At 36.2% G+C, this 24,525-nt stretch overlaps 1 protein-coding gene across 1 annotated transcript in view; it reads right to left on the bottom strand.

Moving 5' to 3' along the window:
* The window catches only part of LOC111148318 (serum response factor binding protein 1), a 69,317-nt gene that overhangs the window by 17,933 nt on the left and 26,859 nt on the right, over positions 1 to 24,525 (bottom strand). Inside the window, exon 4 of the mRNA XM_022504819.1 lies at positions 4,844 to 4,915. Within this exon, the coding sequence (XP_022360527.1) occupies positions 4,844 to 4,915 (72 nt within the window). The remainder of the gene's footprint in view (positions 1 to 4,843; positions 4,916 to 24,525) is intronic.

Genomic DNA, 24,525 nt, shown 5'->3' on the forward strand with positions numbered 1-24,525 from the left:
TGACTCTCTGCCTACTTGTGATCTCTCTCTGTGTGTCAAATAAATATATAAAATCTTAAAAAAAAAAAGATGAAAAATGTTACAGAGGTTTACAGAAATCTGAATACAGTCATATACCTGAAATTCACAAAAACTGACTAAAGGCTAAGCATTCTCTATGAACAGTTTTTACACCTGCATGAAAAAAGTCTTCATAATATTAGAGGGTATGAGAGAACCACAGCTTTCCTTATTTAACATTGACACAACATTTGCCATGGAAAATTCTCAGGAAATTGTGGTTTTCACACACCTCGTTTCTTCCATTTCAAATAAATTAAGTAAAAAAGAGGAAAACACCTCATCTTTTTATGGAAAAATTTTATTTTGGTATACGGGTATTTTTTATGAACACAAGCATTAGGTGTTCAATTCTGAAAAGAATCTTGAGAATGTACATGTGAATACAAACAACTGTCTAAAAATGAAAAAGTTCTCTTACATGCAGTGTTCCTTCCTGTGAAAAGCTGCCTACAACAACCTGACTCAGAGTGAACTGGTAGAGGCAGAAAGCTGGGAGCAGTATTCTTAATATTTATACTTAATTTCAATTCTAGTTTCACCTAAAGATATATGTGTCCTTTTACTAAAAATAAGTAGGCAGGTAATAAGAATCAGTCCATTCAGCTGGATTAGAAGAACTCTGGCAACCTATGGCTTAGAGTCCACACTGAAGGCAACAGGAGACCTTTTTGCATTGGTTGGGCTCTTATAATCCCTGGGACACCAGGATTCTAAAATGGAGTCCTACAAATTAGGGACCCACTCAAGCCTTTTCTCCTAAACCTTTGTTTTGTAGGCTGAGACCAGGGTTTAGACCTTGGATCTGTTATCTGCTAATGTCTGCCTATAGGTATATTTTTTACCTTTCTGGGCCAGTATGTCCTTTCGTTAAATGGAGTTATCATCTTCCCTGAGAAAGCTAACATATATAAAGCACCTAATTGAGTCAGCAACTGTTAACAGATGTTCACAAATATTAATTTGCTTCCCCTTATCCAGCAGTCGTTTAATATACCTGTCTTATACTCCCTACTAGATTATATATTCCTCTGGAAAATATTGAGTTGCCTATTCCCTTTGTTATCGTCCACACCACCTAGCTGATTGCTTCGTGTGCAACACATGTTTTGAATTGCGAAGTTTCTGAAATCCTGGCCCCAGCTGTCTGGAAACGTCAACATTCTCATTCTTCCACTCTTTAGCTTTCAACTTTCATCATATACATATTAGCTGCCTACTTAACCTTTCTACCCCTTTTCTGCATTTGAAAAATGAAGACTTTACTATTACTACACACACACACACACACACACACATTGTGTGCACATATGTGCAAATGAATGCTTTCTACATGAGATCACTGTTGTAAGATCAACTGAGATAAGAACGTGTATGGAAGAACTGTGCAAACTGTAAGATATTACATAAATTAGTTTGCTCTGCTCTGATCTGATCAACAGGCAGCTCAAATGTACAGAGCTCTATGTAACAGGCTTCATTCCTGTGAGGTTACCTTTCACTGAGCTCACTTCCTATGACACATTGAAGAGCAATCAATCCTTTCTCCACAAAAACACTGTTGCCTGCATCATTTTTTAGAGGTTTAATTTATTAACAGGTTTTCAAACAGAAGAACCTGAATCCAATGGGAGAATATCCCAAATGAAATAAAAACACTAACAAAATAGGTGAAATCAAATAGCTTGGGAGGAATCTGAAATGATTTTTTAATCAGGGCAGTTTCCTTTGGCTTTAAATTCCTCCAGGGTTCCATCAAGAACTTGGATGAAACAGAACTGTTTCTCCTTCCTCCCTCTCCAGCTTCCCTTCCGTCCTTGCTTTTGTTTAGAGGAAGGTATAAACAGCAGAAATGTAACCAGGTTTCACTTGACCCTTGACAGTGAGATCCTAAATTTCCTTTTTTTAAAAAAGATTTTTATTTATTTATTTTCCGAGAGCAAGAGCACACCAGCATGTGAGAGAGCATGAGCATGGGGAGAGGCAGGGGGAGAGGCAGAGGGAGAAGCAGGCTCCCTGCTGAGCATGGAGCCCAACATGGGGCTGGATCCCAGAACCCTGGGTTCATGACCTGAGCCCAAGGCAGCTGAGTAACTGGATGAGCTACCAAGGCGCTCCAAGATCCTAAACTTTTTATCTGAATTAGTATTAAAAATTTCACCACTACAGGGGCGCTTCGGTGGCTCAAAGCCAGTTAAGTGTCCACCTGGATTTCAGCTCAGATCGCAGGGTTAAGTGTCAGTTAAGTGCCAGTTAAGTCAGTTAAGCGTCCAACTGGATTTCAGCTCAGATCGCAGGGTTCTGAGATCTAGCCCTCTAGGCTCTGTGCTTAGCAGGGAGTCTGCTTGTCCCTCTTCTCCACCCCTCACTGCCTCTCAGGCCCTGCTCAGGCACCCGAGGACTGTTTCTCTAAAATAAATTAATTAAAAAAATTTTCATGACTACAAATCCTGTCATATGCAAATGAATTTACTAATATAAAATAACAATGATAAGCTAATATAGATGTTTGTTGCCCTTTTTTTTTTGGATAAATGACATTCCACACACTGGAAAGTTGAAGGAAGCGTTGTAAATGGAAGAAGATACCCTAAAAAATTGATTTTATAAATATTACACATACACTAATGTTAATCTTCCAAAGTGAAAACAATCTGGCAGAGAAGATGCTTTTTACTTGAACCATAAATTAAATATTAATGAATACTTTTAAAATTTAGCAACCTTTAGGGGCGCCTGGGTGGCTCAGTGGGCTTAGCCGCTGCCTTCAGCTCAGGTCATGATCTCAGGGTCCCGGGATCGAGTCCCGCATCGGGCTCTCTGCTCAGCAGGGAGCCTGTTTCTCTCTCTCTCTCTCTCTCCGCCTGCCTATTTGTGATCTCTCTCTGTCAAATAAATAAATAAATCTTTAAAAAAAAAATTTAGCAACCTTTAGAAAGCTCAAAAAATTTATTCTGGAAAACTGATTTTTTAAAAAAAAAATTATTTTATTTATTTATTTTGACAGGCAGAGATCACAAGTAGGTAGAGAGAGGGGCAGAGAGAGAGGGGGAAGTAGGTTCCCTGCTGAGCAGAGAGCCCAATGCAGGGCTCGAGCCCAGGACCCTGAGATTATGACCTGAGCTGAAAGCAGAGGCTTTAACCTACTGAGCCACCCAGGCGCCCCTGATTTTTTTTTTTTTAACTCTCAAGAGAAAAAAAAATTCTATAACATTTTTATTCCATTACTACTATTATATTTAACATGTCATTATTTTGTCTGAGATACAGACCGAACCACAGTTTAGTTTTAGTTTAGTTTTTCCTCTCTTTATGAAAAAATCCCATGAAGTAAGAATATTTACTGTAGAATTATTCTAGTACAAAATAAAGAAACTGTTGTAAAATCATGTTCAGGGATTTAGTGTGGCTTTTCTCATCAGGACGATGGCACCAACAAGTTCTCCCTCCTCTCAAGCAAATAAAAACCTTTCATATTCTGGCTTTCTTAAAATGTTTTAAAATCTAACATGTCTCATATCACTTGCAGAAAAGTCAGTGCTAGTCTATAAAAACAAAGAATCAGAGCATTCTTTCCTCAGGGCGGGAATAGGCAAACTGACATCCATAGTTGGATATTCTAACATAAGGCTCTGGATAATCAATAAAATAAATAGGCAGAAAATCAGTAAAGATATAAATCACCTGAACAACACCAAAAACCAAGAGACCTACTTGACATTTTTAGGACACTGATGCCAAGAGAAAACATACTGTTTTCAAGTGCATATGAAATAGTCACTAATATAAGCCATTCTGGACCACAACACAAATAAAAATCATAAAAAGTCTGCTCAAGGATCACAAAGGAAACAGTCATGAAAACATACCTAGAAGACTCCTTAACTGTTCAGAAATTAAACAACATACTTCTAACTACACCATGGTGAAACAGAAAGTTTCAAGGGAAATTTAAAATACTGTGAACTCAAAGAAAATGAGAATATAACCTATCAAATTTAAGGGTGCAGCTAAAGGAGTGCTTACATAAAGCAACTTTGCAACACTAAATGCTTGTTAGAAAAGAAGCAATCTCTAAAATCAGTAACTGAAGTTTCCACATTAAGAAACTAGAAAAAAGAGCAAAGTGGACATAAATGCAGGAAACATGAAATAATATACATTAGAGCAAATGCCAATAAATGTGAAAACAGAGAAGCAACACAGAAATATCCATTAATCCAAAATCCGCTCTTAGCCTGGAACTGTCCTATGTAGACATTAGCAGAGCAGGCAGAAATGAAAAAGGCGAAATAGTAGGAGCAGGAGAACTGGGTAAAAGTCCCAACTGCCATTTGGTACACCTTTACTCAGCTCACTTCATTCTTTCTGAACTACAGTTCCCTCATTTGTAAAAAGAGGGTAAAAATAATCTTTCACAAGTACTAAATACAGAGATTAAATGAAATAGTCATAAAAATTACTTGGAAAAAATAAAAATATTCTTTGCTATGATTATTAAAATTAATGACTTGTTACTAACACACAAATGCCACAATAAGTTCAACATACATTTACGGACCTTGAAGGTGTGCTATCATAAGCAAAGCAAAATTCATAAATTACCATAAAAATATTTTTTTGATGGCAATAACAGAGCTGAAGTGGGGAAAATCATCATATTCTAATAGTAACTGGGTTGTTAAGTTTTTTTCTTCAAGGAAAAAGGTGATAAGAAAAAGTTGGTCAACCATATAAAGCAGTAACTTTTTTTTAAAAGAAAGACAATCCATTGCAGACATACCTTTTTGCAGATTTTTTCAAAGCTGATATCATCACCGAGCGCAGATTTAGTTACTACATCAGGTTTCAATTCCTGTAAAAAAAAGGGGGGGGGATTTTAGTTATGAGTTTAATCTTAGTTACCTATTTATTTTTGTGGGGGAGGAGCAGAGGGAGAGGTAAGAGAGAATCTTAAGCAGGTTTCATGCCCAGCATGGAGCCCTAAGTGGGGCTCTATCTCACGACCCTGAGGATCATGACCTCAACCGGAATCAAGAGTAGGATGCTTAACCAACTGAGCCACCCAGGCACCCAGTTATGAGTCTAATTTTAATGCACCATTCAGTATTTAATGCATCATTCATTATTTTAATACTTGTCATGTTTTGCTTTTATGAAATCTGATATTAAATAAGTTCTTAATTTTAGATGAGAACAACTTCAATCACATAGTATGAAATTATCATACTATGAAAAACCACAGCAAAATGAATTCAAGAGCTAATCCTCCTAGGACAAGTACACTCAGATTCCATGGAAGCCAGCAAATTTCATGCGCTATAAAATTTCCAGCTTAGTAACAGTTCTTTAATGGAAGTAAGATTAATATTACTCAAAATAGTAATTTAAGACTTCTACATTTCAAAGGAATTATTACTTTATTTTAATGACATTTCAGGACATTAACAATTATATCATTTTATAGAGAAATGTAAAGATTTATAGAGAAATGCATACTTTTATTTTTTTTTTTGACAGAGATCATAAGTAGGCAGAGAGGCAGGCAGAGAGAGAGAGAGAGGAAGCAGGCACCCCGCTGAGCAGAGAGCCTGATGCAGGGCTTGATCCCAGGATCCTGGGATCATGACCTGAGCCGAAGGCAGAAGCTTTAACCCATGGAGCCACCCAGGCACCCCGAGAAATGCATAATTTTAATTAATGATTAAATAATCTAACCTACAAAAGACTTTTTACATTGTGCAAGGAATTAATCCAAATTTATTTTAGAAAATTAAAACCAGAAAAGCAGAGAAAAATAAGTAAAATTACTAACAGTGTTTACATGGTTGTAATTTCATTATACACCCTTCTATATGCTTCTTTAAGAGAATTAAGTTTGATAATATAGTTCACTAAAGAATGAGAGCTTTAGATCTCACAAAAATGAAATTTCTCTTAACAGTTGTCAAGTTATGCTACCATGCATGAAAAACTACAATAAACATTTGTGTATTTTTTTCAAGATATTATTTGGAAGAAAGGTAAATAAAATCAGATAGTTGGTTTTAAAATAACACTGAGTGACAGTAAGTTAGATAAATGTGTGATATGGTAAAAAAAATACAGAAACTATTCCGTGAAAATTATTTAAATTATATATAGTTTTAAGATTTATTTAGAGAGAGAGAGAGAGAGACAGAGACAGAGAAAAAAGGAGAGAGAGTATGAAGCCGACTCCACACTGAGCATGAAGCTCACCACAGGGCTCGAACTCACAACACTGGATCACAACCTGAGCCAAAACCAAGGGCTGGAGGCTTAACTGACTGTGTCACCAAGGTGACCCCAAATTATATTTTAAACAAAAATAGGATCAGTGCACCTGAGTGGCTCAGTTGGTTGAGCCTCCAACTCTTGGTTTTGGCTCAGTCCCTGATAAGGGGTCATGAGATCAAGCCCTGCCTGGGGCTCCCTCTCAGTGGGGAGTCTGCTCTCTTTCTTTCTACCTCTGTCTCTCTCCACACTCACATACGTGCAGCCATACTCTCTCTCCTTCTCAAATAAACAAAGGCATCTTAAAAAAACAACAACAAAAAAACACCAGGACCATAGCATTTTGTAAACTAGTTTTATCATTTAATGGCAGAGCAAATATCTATCCATTTTCTTTTTATTCTCTTACATAGCTGTCCTTATTTATTTAACCAACCTATTATTGGACATTAGTATGTTTTCTGATTTTTTAAATCTTTTTATAAATAAGAATGGAGTAACTATCCTTGTATATGCTGATTTGTATAACTCCTGAAAAATTACATGTTCTGTAGTAAAGAGCTATACTATGCTTTTAGAAAATGAACTGAATGAAAAAAAAAAAAGAAATACTGATATTAACGGTCCAATGTCAGAAAGATCAGAAAGCACAGTTTCTGATAATACAGAATATTTTGTATACAGGAATACAACTGGGAAAAAATGTGTATGTAAAACAAATCTATATAAAGAGCATGAAAATAATAGACTCTTTTAAGTGTGTGTGTGTGTATGTGTGTGTGTGTAATATCTCTTTAGGAACTAATGAGCTAATTTGAAAGATGGCCTCCCTGTCAGTTTAAAGTCACTAAAACTATTTATAATTAAAAATATCCAAATTTGGGGGCACCTGGATGGCTCAGTGGGTTAAAGCCTCTGCCTTCGGCTCAGGTCATGATCCCAGGGTCCTGGGATCAAGTCCCGCATTGGGCTCTCTGCTCAGCAGGGAGCCTGCTCCCCCCCGCCCCCGCCCCACCGCCACCTCTCTGCCTGCCTCTCTGCCTACTTGTGATCTCTGTCTGTCAAATAAATAAATGAAGAAAAAAATCTTTAAAATCCAATTTTTTTTTGTTGACTGGCTATAAGTATATTTTTCTACTCTGTAAGTAAAAAAAAAAATAATTCTAAGAGTAAATCAGTTAAATGTTATTGCAAATATGAAATTAATATGTACAGAAGATAATGCTGCTTAAATTTCAACCAATCCTCATACTCCCTCCAAAAGAATAAACTCAACAAGGACTATGTGAACCATGCCTTCATCATTATTAGGGGATAGAGGATACAATAAACTTCAAAGTATCTCCAAGATGAGAAACTAACACCAAATTCAACCTAGCACTCACTGCATTACACACTTGCACAGAGAAACAGGAAGTAGAAGATTAAGATACTGGGGAAGTTGATACTAGAAAAAGACCTCCAGATTGGATCTAAAAGCAAAACTTAAGTCTACACTATATATATGAGATACACAAAAAACACAGCGATTCAAAAAGGCTAAAAATAAAGGAATTCACCAAGATAGGAACAGTAAGAAATAGGAAATAGGAACAGTAAGAAAGCAGGAGCTGAGATAATGTATCAGATGAAGAATAATTAAAGAAAAAAATGAAATGAGACACAGGAGATTTCCAAGATATGGAAAAACGGAAACATATTATTAACAGAAGACTTTTATACAACAGTTCAGCTGAAAATAGGGGGGAAAGCATTAGAAAATCTTAACATAATAAGTTGTATCTTACAGATTTATTTTGGACATTTTATCTGTCTTATATTTATTTTGAACATTAAAAAATTTATCGTATATTAAGTCAAAGTAGGTATTAGTAAGTTCATCAAGTAAAATGCTAAAAACAACATTCCCTGATCCCAATGAAAAAGCAGGAATTAAAGAAAACCAACGGACAAAAAGGCTTATCTACCCAGAATTTTTAAAACAAAACAACAAAAACTTCAAACAACTCTTGGGAAAGGAAAAATATAAACAGAAATTTCAGGGTTTCTGAAAATTAATAAGGCAACACTGCATTTCACAATCTATGGGACACATTGAAAGTGGTTTTTATTTTTGAGACAAGTATATAAATAAGGAAACAAAAATAAATGAATAGTCAACTAAAAGGAACCTAAATTATCTTTATTCTTCACTTATCAAATGGAAAGGAAGACTCAATTAAATCATGTGATTTGTCCAAGGTCCTATTGTTAGTTGGTGGTAAGACTGACCTAATTAATTAATGATTAATTAATTAATTAATAACTGACCTAATTAATGATCTACTGGATCATAATCTATTTTATTGCCACTTTGATATAATCCAAAAGATTTCCACCATATTTAAAGCACTGATGTAAAAACTGACACAAAAGTTAAACTCTATCTCATGGTTCACAGTGTCATGTGCACTGAACATGGTCAGAATCTTCTAGGTATAAGAACCTTCTAGTTTTAAAGTAGGTAGGAACGATTCATAGAAGCTTTTTTATTATACCTTTCAAAACACAAAAAATAGGTGTTTTTTTTAACAAGTGTGAGGCGCTAGGCAACCCCAGCACCTAATTCTGGCAACTTACGTGGTCTTTCAGAAATACCATTGGGAAAATGTTATAAAGGTTCAAAATATAGAATACGCTTAACAGGGAAACTGAAATTGATCTGAATTTAATGAGGTTGAGAATATTTAAAGAAACATGAGTGCCACTAAAAAAGGCTGGGCATTTCTTGGGTAAATTACAAGCAAGAGGCGCTGTCAAGATATGTGAAGGGTTAGAAAGTTAGTAAGTAAGCCTGACATGTGGCTTACTTACTGTAAGTAAGTCTGACATGTGGCTTACTTACTGTAAGTAAGTAAGGATGCAAGCAGAAGACATAAAACTCTTGGGCCTGAGATAAAGAGTGGTTTATTACTCAAGTGCCAGAGTACCTGCTCTCTATCTCATCTGTTCTTTCTGAAAACAAACAAACAAACAAACAAAAAACCAAAAAACAAAAAAAAACAAAACAAACAAACAAAAAAAGAACAAAACCTCAAAAACCCCAGACACACAGTAGACAATAAACTTAAATTATCCACACAATCAAAACTAAAGGAGCCTTTAAGGAATACAATACCTCTGAAAAATGGCTACTAAGCAGAGAACATATTCTTAGACTGAAGAAGGGAAAAGCATCTGTTTACATTCTTACTTTGGCAGTATAACCAGCAACACAAATTAGGATTATAATAACCTCTACTTTTACAACATAAGTAACTATTATTTGCACATTATGTACTAGGTTGAATGGCTTTCCAAATATGTCCATGTCCCAATTCCCAGAGCCTGTCAGTGTGCTACCTAACAGGGCCAAATGGATCTTGCAGATTTAACTAAATTAAGGATTTTAAGATGTGTGTATTATCCTAGATTATCCAGATGGTCCTAAAGTAACCAAGAGTCTTCATGGGAGAGCAGCAGAGAATAGGAGTTAGATAAAGAGAACGGGGTGGCAGTGGGGCAGGGAGAAAGGAAATGAGCAAGAGCAGGAGACTGAAACCTGAAGATGCTACCCTGGTGGACTTGAAGATGGAAGGAGGGGCCACGAGCAAAGGAATCCCAGTGGCCTCTAAAAGCTGAAGATGGCAGGAGACTGATTCTCCTCTAGACATTCCAGAAGGTATACAAGCCTGATGACACTCTGATTTTAAGGCTTTTGACTGCTAGAACTCTAAGATACTATATCCTTGTTGCTTTAAGCCATTAAATTTACGATAATTTGTTAGAGCAGCACTAAGAAGCTAACATACTTTCCATCTCCTACCAAACTTCATATTATTCATCATACCGTATTATTTGGACAAGCACTCTGTACCATAAATAATAATGCCCAGAGTCAAATATTTACCTTAAATTATCAAAGTAAGATTTAGATGCAGATGAATGACTTAAACATTCCTTATGACAACACTTATTCTTGGGTATTTTGGAACCAGGTTGTTTATTGCCTTTGTTTTAAATATAAGCACATGACAGCACAGGGGATGCTATCTCCTAAGTTTAGTTTGTATAATACTTTTAAATAGTATTTAAGTAGCAAAACTGTATAGCTAGGAATGCTATACCAAACCTAGAATTTTTGTTTAGTGCTAACATAAGTAGACACTGAGAAGCTAATAAATTAAATGTCTTTTTAGACAATGCAAAAATGGCGATAAACAGTATATTATGAAGTTATTCCTCCTTCCCTGTATGTTTACTCATAAGGGATCAGGTACTGCTTTCAGAATAAGACTCTGATGTATTGTCACAAATGGATCCAAAGCACCTCAAATGTTAGTATTCCCTTCAGGAGGCAAGAGGAAATTTAACCCACAGCCTTTTTGAATCCTTCTAAGAGTCCACTGTGGAGTCCACTTGGGAAGTTCATGCTAAACTTTCAGAATTCACAAACTGTCTTTTACTTCTCTACATTCTAGATTTATGTACATTCTGACTCAGGATATCTAATATACTTTCAAAGGAAGAAGTTTTAAAAAACATTTTCATTTTTCTTGGATTGAGTGAAAAACTAAACAATGGGTTATAATTTGGCTGTACAATTTTAGTCATATTTTAAGAATAAATTACCCTGCAAATGGATTATGAAAGCTAGCTGCTATACCAAGATTCACTAAGGTCCACTAGGGATACTGGGAATGGACTTTTTTTTTTTTTTAAACATGAAGTAATTCACAATTTTCAACGAATACTTGGGATGATGGATAGTTCATAGGATTTCCAGCTGTGCTATCTTACCTGAATGCATCTATTATTTTTGTTACAAATGAATGGTTCCCTGCAAGAGTTCCAAAAGCAAGTAAAATTGGAAGGTTTGTGGATAAAACTCCAAAAAGCCTTAATTTAGGTAAAAAAGAAAACTCTGAAAGACAAATGGTACGGAGAGGCTTGAACCACAAAGAGTTCCAACAATTTCAGTTTTCTGCCTAATGATTCAGAAGTGGAAGTGCACTATTAACCAACCAGCTTGTTGGGGACAGTTTTGTTTCAAGTGCATGGGAAGGAAACAAACCTGAACATGGTCAGGCAGTAAGCTATCTAGTCAAACTGAAATGGCCTAAGGTACAATATAAAACAGTCTCAGAATAATTTGATTATACTAACGTTTGCCTTCCACTTTCTTGATATAGAAATGGAATGAAAAGCCTAGAGTGTAGGTTCTTCAAGGTTAAGAAAGGTGTTTTATTTACCTCGGCCTATTAGACCCCAGTACAAAACATTTACTGAACAGAATTGGATCAGACTAAAGAAATTTAAAATGCCTATTTCTTAGTGAGAAAAGAGAAAACCTAAAACAGATCAGTAAAGTCTCTTATCAATAGAAAAGTCAAATTCAGGATTTGCCAACAAATATTTAGCTGCAAATGTGGGCTTTTTCTTTATGAAGAAAAGCTTTGCTTCTTTATGAAGAAAAGCTTTGCTTCTTTATGAAGCAAAGCTGAAGAGAACAAATTCTGGAAAGGATGGCAAGGAGGACTCCTAGGGTATTGCAAGGTGGAGCATTTACTGCTCAAAAGTATTGTACGTTAATATACTACTTTTTTTTAAAAAAAAGGAACCAGAGAAGGTAAAATACTACTACTTAAGGAGTCACTGAAACATACATTTTATGTTGTGAATGGGTAGGAACCACATTAGCTAATAAGTTAGGCAGGTAGCAGCTAAAAGGTAAGACTTTGTTCTCTCTCAGAAAAGATTTTAAGCCAAATGGAAAACTAAGGTCCATTTCTAGACCCTGCAGCAGACATTTTACATAGCAGCTATTTATTCATTCCAAGGTCATTTTACAAATACCTAGTTTTGAAAGGTTATCTGGTCCCCTCATGCACCTGGTTAAGAAAATATCCATTAAAAATGTGAGAGAAAAGACACTAGTTCAGCGCTTGTGGGATAATCGTGCATTATGCAATTTCTAGTGTATGGAGTTAATTCTAAATAAAATGACTAACCAGATAGGAACACTTAGTTTTCTTTTATATAAAATTAATTCTAAAGCCTTTTTCCAGATAAAAGTAGTTCTCTTAAATCTTAGAAAGGTTTTTCTCTATTTTAAATTGAATATGTCAAATATTCAACAATTTCAAATGTAGAACAATAAACATTCTTCCATGTGGTAATTTGCAAATTTTATACCAAAGTTGTACATTATGGATGTAGGGAAAAAACTACCTAGATACATTTCAATTTAGGAAAAGAAATTTTTTAGCATTTTAAAATCCAATAAATATGAGCAAACACATTAAGTGACAACAAAAAAAAGATAAGTAGCAAAAACACAAAGCCATTCGCAACTAGAAAACCATGGATCAAGGATAAATAATAGGAAAACGAAAATACCAGAGTTAAATTACAGATGCAAAATATGGAATACTGCACTAAACAACTCTAAAAAAGATTCATGCTAAATTAGACAAGTAAAACCTGAGCAATTTTATCCAAATGTAGAGAAATCCTATAGTGTTTTCACTTAAAAAAAAAAAGTTATCACCAATGCAAGGGAAATAGAAAAATATCAGTAATTTACTAATCAAACACTGACTTAGCTTCTGAAACTGGGCTTAAGTAGTTTCTTTTCCTTTGACTTCCTTACGACTCAAGTCTGAAAATCCTAATCTTGGTATTTTATTCACTTGGGAGTTTACTCATCAGTGAGCAGGGCTGTGTGTTGACTTGTGTAAAACACAACTTCTTTCGTTGTTAGAGATTCAATCCAGCTTTACTTTCTAATATCAGTATAATTTATTTTTTATTTAAGCTTTCAAATAATTAGAATTATCCAATCCATCTCAAAGATGAAATAAAGCATTAAATTCCTTATAATTTATATGAGAGGAATTAGCACTCCATTCACTAAAACATTAAAATTGCAAGACACTTATGCTATTATGTAATTCTACACCCATGCAGAAAAGGGTTAACTCAGCAGGCCTGGGTTGCTCAAACTCTGTACATAACTGAAAAAGGTGTATCTTTAGAACTGGCCATTGGCCAGCTTCTGGAGATGAGTTCTGAGCCCTTGGAACACAGGATACCAATTTGATCAGAGAGTTGAGCTAATAATGTTGGGCTAATAACCCTCTGGGAGGGTTAAGTCTGAGTCATTGATGAGGGCAGCCATGCAGGTAATTCACATCTACATGACTGGCTTTAGGTTAAAACCCTGGGCACCGAAGGCTCAAGTCAGCTTTCCTGGTTGGAAACACTTTGCAAGTGTCACATATGACTGCTGGGGGTATGTCCATGTGTCTATATTGGAAGAGGAAGCAAGATTCAAGCTTATGCCTGGTATCTTCTGGACTTTCCCCTCACTTGCCATTTCCTATTGTTGATTTTTTTTTTTAAAGATTTTATTTATTTATTTGACAGAGAGAGAGAGAGATCACAAGTAGGCAGAGAGGCAGGCAGAGGGAGAAGGGGAAGCAGGCTCCCTGCTGAGCAGAGAGCCCAACGCGGGGCTCAATCCCAGGACCCTGAGACCATGACCTGAACTGAAGGCAGAGGCTTAACCCACTGAGCCACCCAGGTGCCTCTCCTTTTGCTGATTTTTATCTGTATCCTTGAACAGTAATAAAATATTACTGTGAGAATATAAGCTTTTTTTGAGTATTGTGAATCCTTCCAGTGAACCAATGAGCCTAAAAGGAAATGTTAACCCAAGAAAGTTTAAGAGATCCATTCAAGGTATTAACAACAAGGCTGGGCCTGGAAACACCACATTGTACTTTTTGCCATATTCTGTTGTCAGTCGTGATAAATCAGAAATGGTTTTCATTCTTTCCTCATCACATTCAAGTAAAGTTGTTCAAGTTTCCTACATTAAAAGTAGTCATCCACTAATAACAAGACTCATCAGAATATTCCAGTTCCTTTATTCCACATTATGCTGGATACTACTGCTTTGCTTACATTCAAAATGGCGAATTTAATTGGAATGAGGTAATCCCAATTTTGATTATTGGGCTATCTCCCTTTCCTTCTTTTTTCCAGAGGCTTTTGAGACCCGTATCTTCTGACTCATAACTAGATAACCACTGTAGTGTTGTCTCTGAGTCAGTGGGCGAAGTAAGTTTGCAATCAAACTGTTCCAAATCACACTGTGGGCAGGGAGACGGAGTCAAGACAAAAAGTAACTTGGAGGCAGTAACCATGTTGACTTTTTTAATTCCAAGAGGCTCTCATTAAGGTAGAGCTTTTAACTTCATAAAATAGAAGACAAAATGTGACTCAAATTGGAGTATGTTTATGTTATGAGGGGTAAAACCAGATACAAAGAATTAAAGGGTGACAAGAGAAGTCTGAATTCTTAGAGATTTTTTGGGGGGAGTCTACTTGGAAATGAGGCAAGAAATGTATTTCTCTGAAATACAGAATCTGAAATAGCTCGTGAGAGAGCTACTGACATCCAAATCTTCATGCTTTTCCACAGATGGAAATCTCATTATGGTTACCCTTCAGCGACAACAAAACTGTTCTTAAATATTGTTCTACTGTTTCCTAAATACAGTTCTACCAGATGGAACTTCAATAAGGTATACTCTGCTTTATTGCCAAGGGATTTTTTTTTCCCCAAATAAAATATCTGTCTTCCTCCTTTACCTATTCCTGTGTTCCCTATTGCAACTAATGGCATCTCCAGCCTCTGCTGCTTTGAGGAGACAGCTCAGAGTCATCCGACACTGTGGGCCTCTTCGTCATGCTTCTGTTATGTTCTTATCCCCATTTTGCTTTTTCTCCTGTACTGTCTGTTGAATTTGGTTCCTTCCTGTGGACAACCATTACCCTACCTGTAGGTTCAGGATTCCATTATGGATATAATCCCCACAGCAAGGAGGTCAAATAGGAAATATTTCCAGTTTTAAGATAAAGGAACAGACTAAAAAACACACAATTAGACATTAAGTACAAAAAAGGTATCAACCCGACTTGTAAACCTTAGGATGTGACACAAGTAGCTTTATTCTTCTTTGCTTTTTTAATTGCATTCTTCTATATCTTAAAATATATCAACACACTGAACTTATTTTGAAATTCAAATTCTTAAACCTGAAATGAAAAATGAACAACAGTCTCAAACATTATTGTTAGACAAATGATTAAAAAAAGTAAACTAAAAAATTCACCAGTAACTATGATAAAGATTACTCTTCAATCTGATTAGAAAAATCTAATGGTACTTTACTATATAACCTCTTAAAAACCTATTTATTTAGATGTGTATATTAATATTTGACACATGTTACTGAGAGCTTTCCACTGTGCAGAACACCAGGCACTGTGTAAAAAGACAAATATCCCAATAAAAAGTTATTGATGGTACATACCTACGAATAATTATTTTAAATGTAAATAGACTAAATACGCCAATGAACAGATAGAGGATGAATGAATGGATAAAAAAAAATAAGACCCCCCTATAAGCTGCATAGGAGACTCACTTCAGACCTATAGATGGAGTGAAGGGATAGAAAAGGATAGTCCATGCAAAGAGAAACGAAAGGAAATCTGGGGTAGCAAAACTTGTATCGGATAAAACAGACTTTAAAACACAAGCTAGAGGCTTCAGGGTTTTCTACATATAGTATCATAACAACAATAATCAGTGACAATTTTACTTCTTCCTTTGCAATCTGGATGCCTTTCTTTCCTTTTTCTTGTGTAGTACCATGTTGAATAAAAGTGGTGAGAGTGGGCATCCTTGTCTTGTTCTGATCTTAGAGGGAAAAGTTTCAAATTTTCACCAATGAGTATGATGTTAGTTGTGGATTTATCATATATGGCTTTCATTATGTTGAGGTACATTTCCCCCTTTACCCACCTGATAGTTTTTGTCATAGGTGGATGCCGAATTTTGTCAAATGCTTTTTGGGCATCTCTTGAGATGACCATGATTTTTATTCTTCATTTTACTTATGTGGTATATCATGCTGAATGATTTGCAGATATTGAACCACCCTTTCATCCCTTGAATAAGTCCCACTTGACCATGATGTATAATTCTTTCACTGTACTGTTGAATTCAGTTCCCTAATATATTTTTTTAAGATTTTATTTATTTGACAGACAGAGATCACAACTAGGCAGAGAGATAGGCAGAGAGAGAAGGGGAAGCAGGCTCCCCGCTGAGCAGAGAGCCCGGTGTGGGATCATGACCTGAGCTGAAGGCAGAGGTTTAACCCACTGAGCCACACGGTGCCCCTGGTTCCCTAATATTTTGAATCAACTATTTCTTCATCAGGGATATTGGCCTGTATGTTTTTATACAGCGTCTTTGTTTTAGGCAAAAGAGTAAGGTCGGTCCTATAGAATGACTTTGGAAGAGTTCCTTTCTCTTCAATTTTTTAGAGTAGTTTGAGGACAGGAATTAACTCTTCTTTAAATGTTTAGAACTCAACTGTGAAGCCATGTGATCCTGGACTTTGTGTGTTGGGAGTTTTTGATTACTGATTCAATTTCACTATTAGCAATTAGTCTGTTCAGATATTCTATTTCTTCCTCAGACTTGAAAGATTTTATGTTTCTAGGAATTTATCCATTTCCTATAGGCTGTCAAATTTGTTGGCATAGAAATGTTCATAGTAGTCTTATGATCTTTGCATTTTATACTTCTCTTACACTTCTGATTTTATTTATTTGGGTGTTGTCTCTTTTTTTGGTGATGAGTCTTGGTAATGACTTATCTATTTTATTTATCTTTCGAAAGAACCACCTCTTAGTTTCATTAATCTTTTGTACTGTGTCTCCGTTTTGTTTTATTTCCACTATGATCCCTATTATTTCCTCCTTTCTACAAACTCTAGGCTTTGTTTTTTTTCTAGGTACTTTAGGTGTTAAGGTTAGCTTTTCTGAGATTTTCCTTGTTTCCTGAGGTAGGAATGTACTGTTATCAACTTGCCTCTTAAAGCTGCGTTCCTTGTATCCTATAGATTTTGGAGCACTGTGTTTCAATTTTCATTTGTCTAAAGGTATTTTTTTGATTTCCTCTTTATTTCTTGCTTTACCCATTGGTTGTTCAATAGAATGTTATCTAGTCTCCATATATATATATATATATATATATTTTTTTTTTTTTTTTCTGGTTTTCTTCTCATAGTTATTTATAATTTCAAACCACTATAGTTGAAAAAGATGCCTGGTGTGATTTCATTCTCATAAATTAATTGGGACTTGTTATGTGGCCTAACATACAATCTGTCCTGGAGAATGTTCCATGTGAACTTGAGAAGAATGTGAACTCTATTGTTTGGATAGAATGTTCTGATTTATCCATTAAGTCCATCTGCTCTGATGTGTCACTCTAGGCCAATGTTTCCTTATTAATTTTCTGTCTAGATAATCTATTCATTGGTGTAAGTGGTATATTAAAGTCCCCTACTGTTATCATATTATTGTCAATTTTTCCATTTGTGTGAGTTAATATTTGCTTTATAGATTTAGGTGCTCCTATGTTAGGTGCGTACATATTAACAAGTGTTCTATCTTCTTGTTGGGATGACTCCTTTACCACTATGTAATACCCTTTTCTTTTTACTTTTCTTAACTTCTTTTCAGTGTACCAGAATTCACTGTTTATGTACCACACCCATGTTCCATGCAATATCTGCCCTCCATAATACCCACCACCAGGCTCACCTAACCTCCCACCCCCAACCCCTTCAAAATCCTCGGATTGTTTCTCAGAGTCCACAGTCTCTCATGGTTTGTCTCCCCCTCCAATTTCCCCCAACTCAACTTCTCCTCTCTATCTCCCCATGTCCTCCGTGTTATTTCTTATGCTCCACAAGTAAGTGAAACCATATGATAATTGACTCTCTCTGCTTGACTTATTTCACTCAGCATACTCTCTTCCACTTCCATTCATGTTGATACAAAAGTTGGGTATTCATCCTTTCTAATGGAGGCATAATACTCCATAGTGTACATGGGCCACATCTTCTTTATCCATTCGTCCGTTGAAGGGCATCTTGGTTCTTTCCACAGTTTGGTGACTATGGTCATTGCTGCTATGAACACTGGGGTACAGATGGCCCTTCTTTTCACTATATCTGTAACTTTGGGGTAAATACCCAGTAGTGCAATTGCAGGGTCATAGGGAAGCTCTATTTTTAATCCTTAAAAAATTAATCCTTAAATTTTTAATTTTTAATTAAATTTTTAATTTTTAATCCTTAAAAAATTAAAAATAGAGCTTCCCTATGACCCTGCAATCACCTTGCATTCCCACCAACAGTGTAAGAGGGTTCCCCTTTCTCCACATCCTCTCCAACACACGTTATTTACTGTCTTGTTAATTTTGGCCATTCTAACTGGTGTAAGGTGGTATCTCAATGTGGTTTTGATTTGAATCTTCCTGATGGCCAGCGATGATGAACATTTTTTCATGGGTCTGTTAGCCATTTGTATGTCTTCTTTGGAGAACTCTCTGTTCATGTCTTCTGCCCATTTTTCGACATGAGTACCTGTTTTGAGTGTGTTGAGTTTGAGGAGTTCTTTATAGATCCTGGATATCAGCCTTTTGTCTGTACTGTCATTTGCAAATATCTTCTCCTATTCTGTGGCTTGCCTCTTTGTTTTGTTGACTGTTTCCTTTCAAGTGGAGAAGCTTTTGATCTTGATGAAGTCCCCAAAATTCATTTTTGCTTTTGTTTCCTTTGCCTTTGGAGACATATCTTGAAAGAAGTTGTTGTGGTTGATATCAAAGAGGTTACTGCCTCTTCTCCTCTAGGATTCTGATGGATTCCTGCCTCACGTTGAGGTGTTTTATTCATTTCGAGTTTATCTTTGTGTATGGTATAAGAGAATGGTCGAGTTTCATTCTTCTACATATAGCTGTCCCATTTTCCCAGCACCATTTATTGAAGAAACTGTCCTTTTTTCTACCGTGTATTTTTTCCTGCTTTGTTGAAGTTTATTTGACCATAGAGTTGAGGGTCCATATCTGGGCTCTCTACTCTGTTCCACTAGTCTATGTGTCTGTTTTTATGCCAGTACCATGCTGTCTTGGTGATCACAGATTTGTAGTAAAGCTCGAAATTAGGCAATGTGACACTCCCAGTTTTGCTTTTCTTTTTCAACATCTCCTTAGCAATTCGGGGTCTCTTCTGATTCTATATAAATTTTAGGATTGTTTACTCCAGCTCTTTAAAAAATGCCTGTGGAATTTTGATCAGAATGGCATTGAAAGTATAGATTGCTCTAGGTAGTATAGACATTTTATTTTATTTTATTTTAATTTTTAGATTTTATTTATTTATTTGACAGAAAGAAAGATCACAAGTAGGCAGAGAGGCCACAAGCAGGCAGAGAGGCAGGCAGAGAGAGAGGGGGAAGCAGGCTCCCCGCTGAGCAGAGAGCCTGATGGGGGGCTCGATCCCAGGACCCTGAGATCATGACCTGAGCCGAAGGCAGAGGCTTTAAACCACTGAGCCACCCAGGCACCCTGTAGTATAGACATTTTAACAATGTTTATTTTTCCGATCCATGAGCATGGAATGGTCTTCCATCTTTTTGTGTCTTCTTCAGTTTCTTTCATGAGTGTTCTGTAGTTCCTCGAGTACAGATCCTTTACCTCTTTAGTTAGGTTTATTACCAGGTATCTTAAGGTTCTTGGTTCTATAGTAAAGGAATCGATTCTCTAATTTCGCTTTCTGTATTTTCATTGTTAGTTGTAATATCCTTTTTTTTCTTCCTACAGCTATTGTTTTAAAGTCTGATATAAATATTGATACTGAATGAAATCTTTAAGTTGCAGAATATAGGCTTACCTCAGAAATATTGTGGATTTGGTTCCAGACTACTGAAATAAAATGAATATCTCAATAAAGGGAGTCAAATAAATAGTTTAGTTTTCTAGCACATATAAAAGTTATCTTTATACTAAACTGTGATCTACTAAGTGTGCAATAGGATTATATCTAAAATACAACATACATAGCTTAATTTAGAAAAGCCATTGCTAAAAATTGCTAACCATTATCTAAGCTTTCAGCAAGTTGTATTCACTGAATGCAGATCATCATAACAAATATAATAATGAAAAAGTCTGAAATCTCAAAAGTATTATCAACATGTGGCACAGAGACATGAAGTGAGAAAATGTTACTGGAAAATGGTGCCAATAGGCTTGCTTAACACAGGTTTACCACAAACCTTCAATTTGTAAAAAATGCAGTATCTATGAAATGCAATAAAGAGAAGCACAATAAAACAAGGTATGCCTATATAAAAAATCTGTTCCATTTCTCCATGCAAATAACAACAATCAGAAAGAAAAATTAAGAAAACAATGCCATTTGCAATCGTACCAAAAAGAAGAAAATAACTAAGAATAAATTTAATCAAGGAAGTGAAAGATCTTCTCTGAAAAACTATGACATTGATGAAAAAATGGAAGATGGAACAAATAAAAGGAAAGTTAGAGCATCATCATGGATTGGAGGAATCTGTTAAAATGTCTATGCTACCCAATGCAATCCAAGATTCAACGTAATCCTTATCCAAATACAGATAGCACGTTTTACAGAATTAGAACAAATAATTCTAAAATCTGTATGGAACTACAAAAGACCCCAATAAGCCAAAGCAATCTTGAGTAAAAAAGAAAAGACAGGAGGTATCACACTCCCAGATTTTTTTTTTTTTTTTAAAGATAGGAACTAGATTTTTTTTTTTTTTAAAAGATTTTATTTATTTGTCAGAGAGAGAGAGGGAGAGAGAGCGAGTGCAGGCAGAGAGAATGGCAGGCAGAGGCAGAGGGAGAAGCAGGCTCCCTGCTGAGCAAGGAGCCCGATGCGGGACTTGATCCCAGGACGCTGGGATCATGACCTGAGCCAAAGGCAGCTGCTTAACCAACTGAGCCACCCAGGCGTCCCACACTCCCAGATTTTAAACAATACTAAAGAGCTATAGTAATCAAGATAGTATGGTCTTCGTACAAAAATCAATATGTAGATCAATGGGAAAAAAAAAATAGAACCCAGAAATAAACCCACGCTTGGATTTATTCCTGGGTTGCAAGGTTGGTTCAACATCCGCAAATCAATCAATGTGATACAATACATTAATAAAAGAAAGCACAAAACCATAGGATACTCTCAATAGATGCTTAAAAAAGCATGTGACAAAGGACAGCATCCTTTCTTGATCAAAACTCTTCAAAGTGTAGGGACAGAGGGTACATACCTCAGTATCATCAAAGCCATCTATGAAAAACCCACAGTGAATATCATCCTTGGGATGCCTGGGTGGCTCAGTTGGTTAAGCGGCTGCCTTTGGCTCAGCCTGGGATCGAGTACCACATCGGGCTCCTCGCTCGGCAGGGAGCCTGCTTCTCCCTCTGCCTCTGCCTGCCACTCTGACTGCCTGTGCTCGCTTGCTCTCTCTCCCTCTCTCTCTCTCTGACAAATAAATAAATCCTAAAAAAAAAAAAAAAAATCGGGATGCCTGGGTGGCTCAGTTGGTTGGACGACTGCTTTCGGCTCAGGTCATGATCCCGGAGTCCCGGGATCGAGTCCCGCATCGGGCTCCCAGCTCCACGGGGAGTCTGCTTCTCCCTCTGACCTTCTCCTCGCTCATGCTCTCTCTCACTGCCTCTCTCTCAAATAAATAAATAAAATATATATATATAAAAAAAGAGAAGTTTCCTTTAAAAAAAAAAAAATCATCCTCAATGGGAAAAAACTGAGAGCTTTTCCCCTAAGGTACCAATAGGTACATAAAAAGATGCTCAAAATCATTAACCATCAGGAAAATGACAATCAAACCACCATGAGATACCATCTCATACCTGTCAGACTGTCTATTATCAAGATAAAAAATGAGTGTGGTAAGGAAGATCTGGAGAAAAGGGAACCCTCGTGCACTCTTGGTGAAAATATAAACTGGTACAGCAACTGTGAAAAACAGTATGGATGCTTCTCAAAAAATTAAAAATAGAACTACCATATGATCCAGCAATTCCACTTCTAGTATTTACGCTCAGAAAATGAAAACCTAATATGAAAAGCCACGTGCACCCTATGTTCATCAGAGCATTCTTTACAATAACCAAGACCAACAGTGTAGGTGTCCACTGACAGATGAATGGATAAAGGAGATGTGGAGGGACATAAAGAGGTATAAATTTCCAGTCATACAATAAAGAAGTCACAGGGAAGAAAAGTATAACATAGGAAATATAGCCAATAAACTTGTCATAATTTTGTATGTTGAGAGATGGTAACTAGATTTACCATGGTGATTGTGTCATAATATGTACAAATGTTGAATCTCTCTGTTGTATACCTGAAACTAATATAAGGTACATCAACTATACTTCTATCAAAAAAATTAAAAAAAAAAAACAAAAACAAAAACAAAAAAAATAGAGTTTAATTTTCAAAATAATCCTCCTAATAACACAAAGGAAGATACAATGCAACAGACTGTTAAAAATTCATTAGCTAAGTATATATATTTGAAGATGGAAGTAATAAGCAAGGCAACTTCTATTTAGTGCTGTACTTCTCAATGGTGGGAACAATAAAAAGATACAAATTACCACGGGACTTTTCTCAAATTGCACATATATCTCCCATCCATTATGATCTATGTCCCCAGGCATGAATCTTCATGCACTTACCCCCGTGCCTCCCCCAACAAAACTACTGTTTTAGAGGTTCATGAAGGCTAGAACAATGATTCACTCTAGTTTTCTAAGAGTATACATGAAGTGGTGGTGACTGCTGCCTAATCAGATAGAGCTAGAGGATCATAAAAATAGGAATCCATATTTACAATCAAGAAATATAATGCTGCCTGTAGTATTCAGACAGAAATAGGGATGAAAGAGAAAGCTGCTCAGTATGAGAGATGCCAAGTGACAAAAAAGCTTTTAATATGCATGAGGAATTAGACTGGGTGTAGGAGACAATTGGAAGCGAATTTAGGTTCTTGAGCAGGAAAGTGATACAATAAAGCAAAGTAGTTTTACTACTAGGAAATTTTACTAGTGTCAGGTTTTTGCTGGCAGCCAGTTAGGCAATTACTAAATGTCTACAAATAGCACTGTCTCACTTCAGTTCCAAGTTGACTTTCATGTTTAAAATTACATCTTCATATTCTAACAACTAAACTGTGAGAATCTTTCTACTATAAATTATTTTCATATCCAATCTTGGTGAAAATAATTACTGATATGAAAATGATTACAATCTCAATGGGCAAATACTGAAAACAACTTACATAATACAGTATTTCGAAGTCTGGATTTCACCTCACAGGAGATTTCAAATAATTCAGCCAAATGAAGCTCCAAAACCATCGTGTCATTATATAGCCCCACCTTTCACAGTAAAAATACCCTTCAGAAAACAAGACAAAATTGCCTGTTTAGCCCAACTGATTAAACTGAATTACATTTTTTCATTACTTAAAAAAAAGAAATCTACACTGTTCCTGGCACCTCTATTAACTCTAAGAGGTAGGCAGAGATAAGGTCCAGCATTTACTTCAACCTGAAGATTCTGAGAAGTTAGTGGGGACAGATTTCTTCATTCTAGAGAATCTCTTTTATTTTATTTATTTATTTATTTATTTTTATTTATTTGACAGAAAGAGGGATCACAAGTAGGCAGAGAAGCAGGCAGAGAGAGAGGGGGAAGCAGGCTTTCTGCTGAGCAGAGAGCCGGATGTGGGGCTCGATCCCAGGACCCAGGGATCATGACCTGAGCCGAAGGCAGAGGCTTTAACCCACTGAGTCACCCAGGCGCCCCTAGAGAATCTCTTTTAAAGAAATGGCTGGCCTTGGGGAGAAAAGTTTATTGTATCTGATGCAGAATCTAAGCAGTTGTTTAAAAGAACTTACTGTGGCGAATTTATAAGGAGTAAATGAAAGGCTTGAAACCACTTAATTTTTATGTTTTTTCAGGATAACAAGTTAAGAACAAAAAAAATTAGTGGAGGTGGCAGGTATAGAGGTATTAGTTTATTACCGAGTACATCAAATAAAAAGAGGACAAATTTTTTTTTTTTTAAAGATTTTATTTATTTGACAGACAGAGATCACAAGTAGGCAGAGAGGCAGGCAGAGAGAGAGAGAGAGGAGGAAGCAGGCTCCCTGCGGAGCAGAGAGCCCGATGCGGGGCTCGATCCCAG

Source organism: Enhydra lutris, unplaced genomic scaffold, assembly GCF_002288905.1.
Source record: "Enhydra lutris kenyoni isolate GAN:26980312 unplaced genomic scaffold, ASM228890v2 scaffoldscaffold19, whole genome shotgun sequence".
NCBI classification, from domain to species: Eukaryota; Metazoa; Chordata; class Mammalia; order Carnivora; family Mustelidae; genus Enhydra; species Enhydra lutris.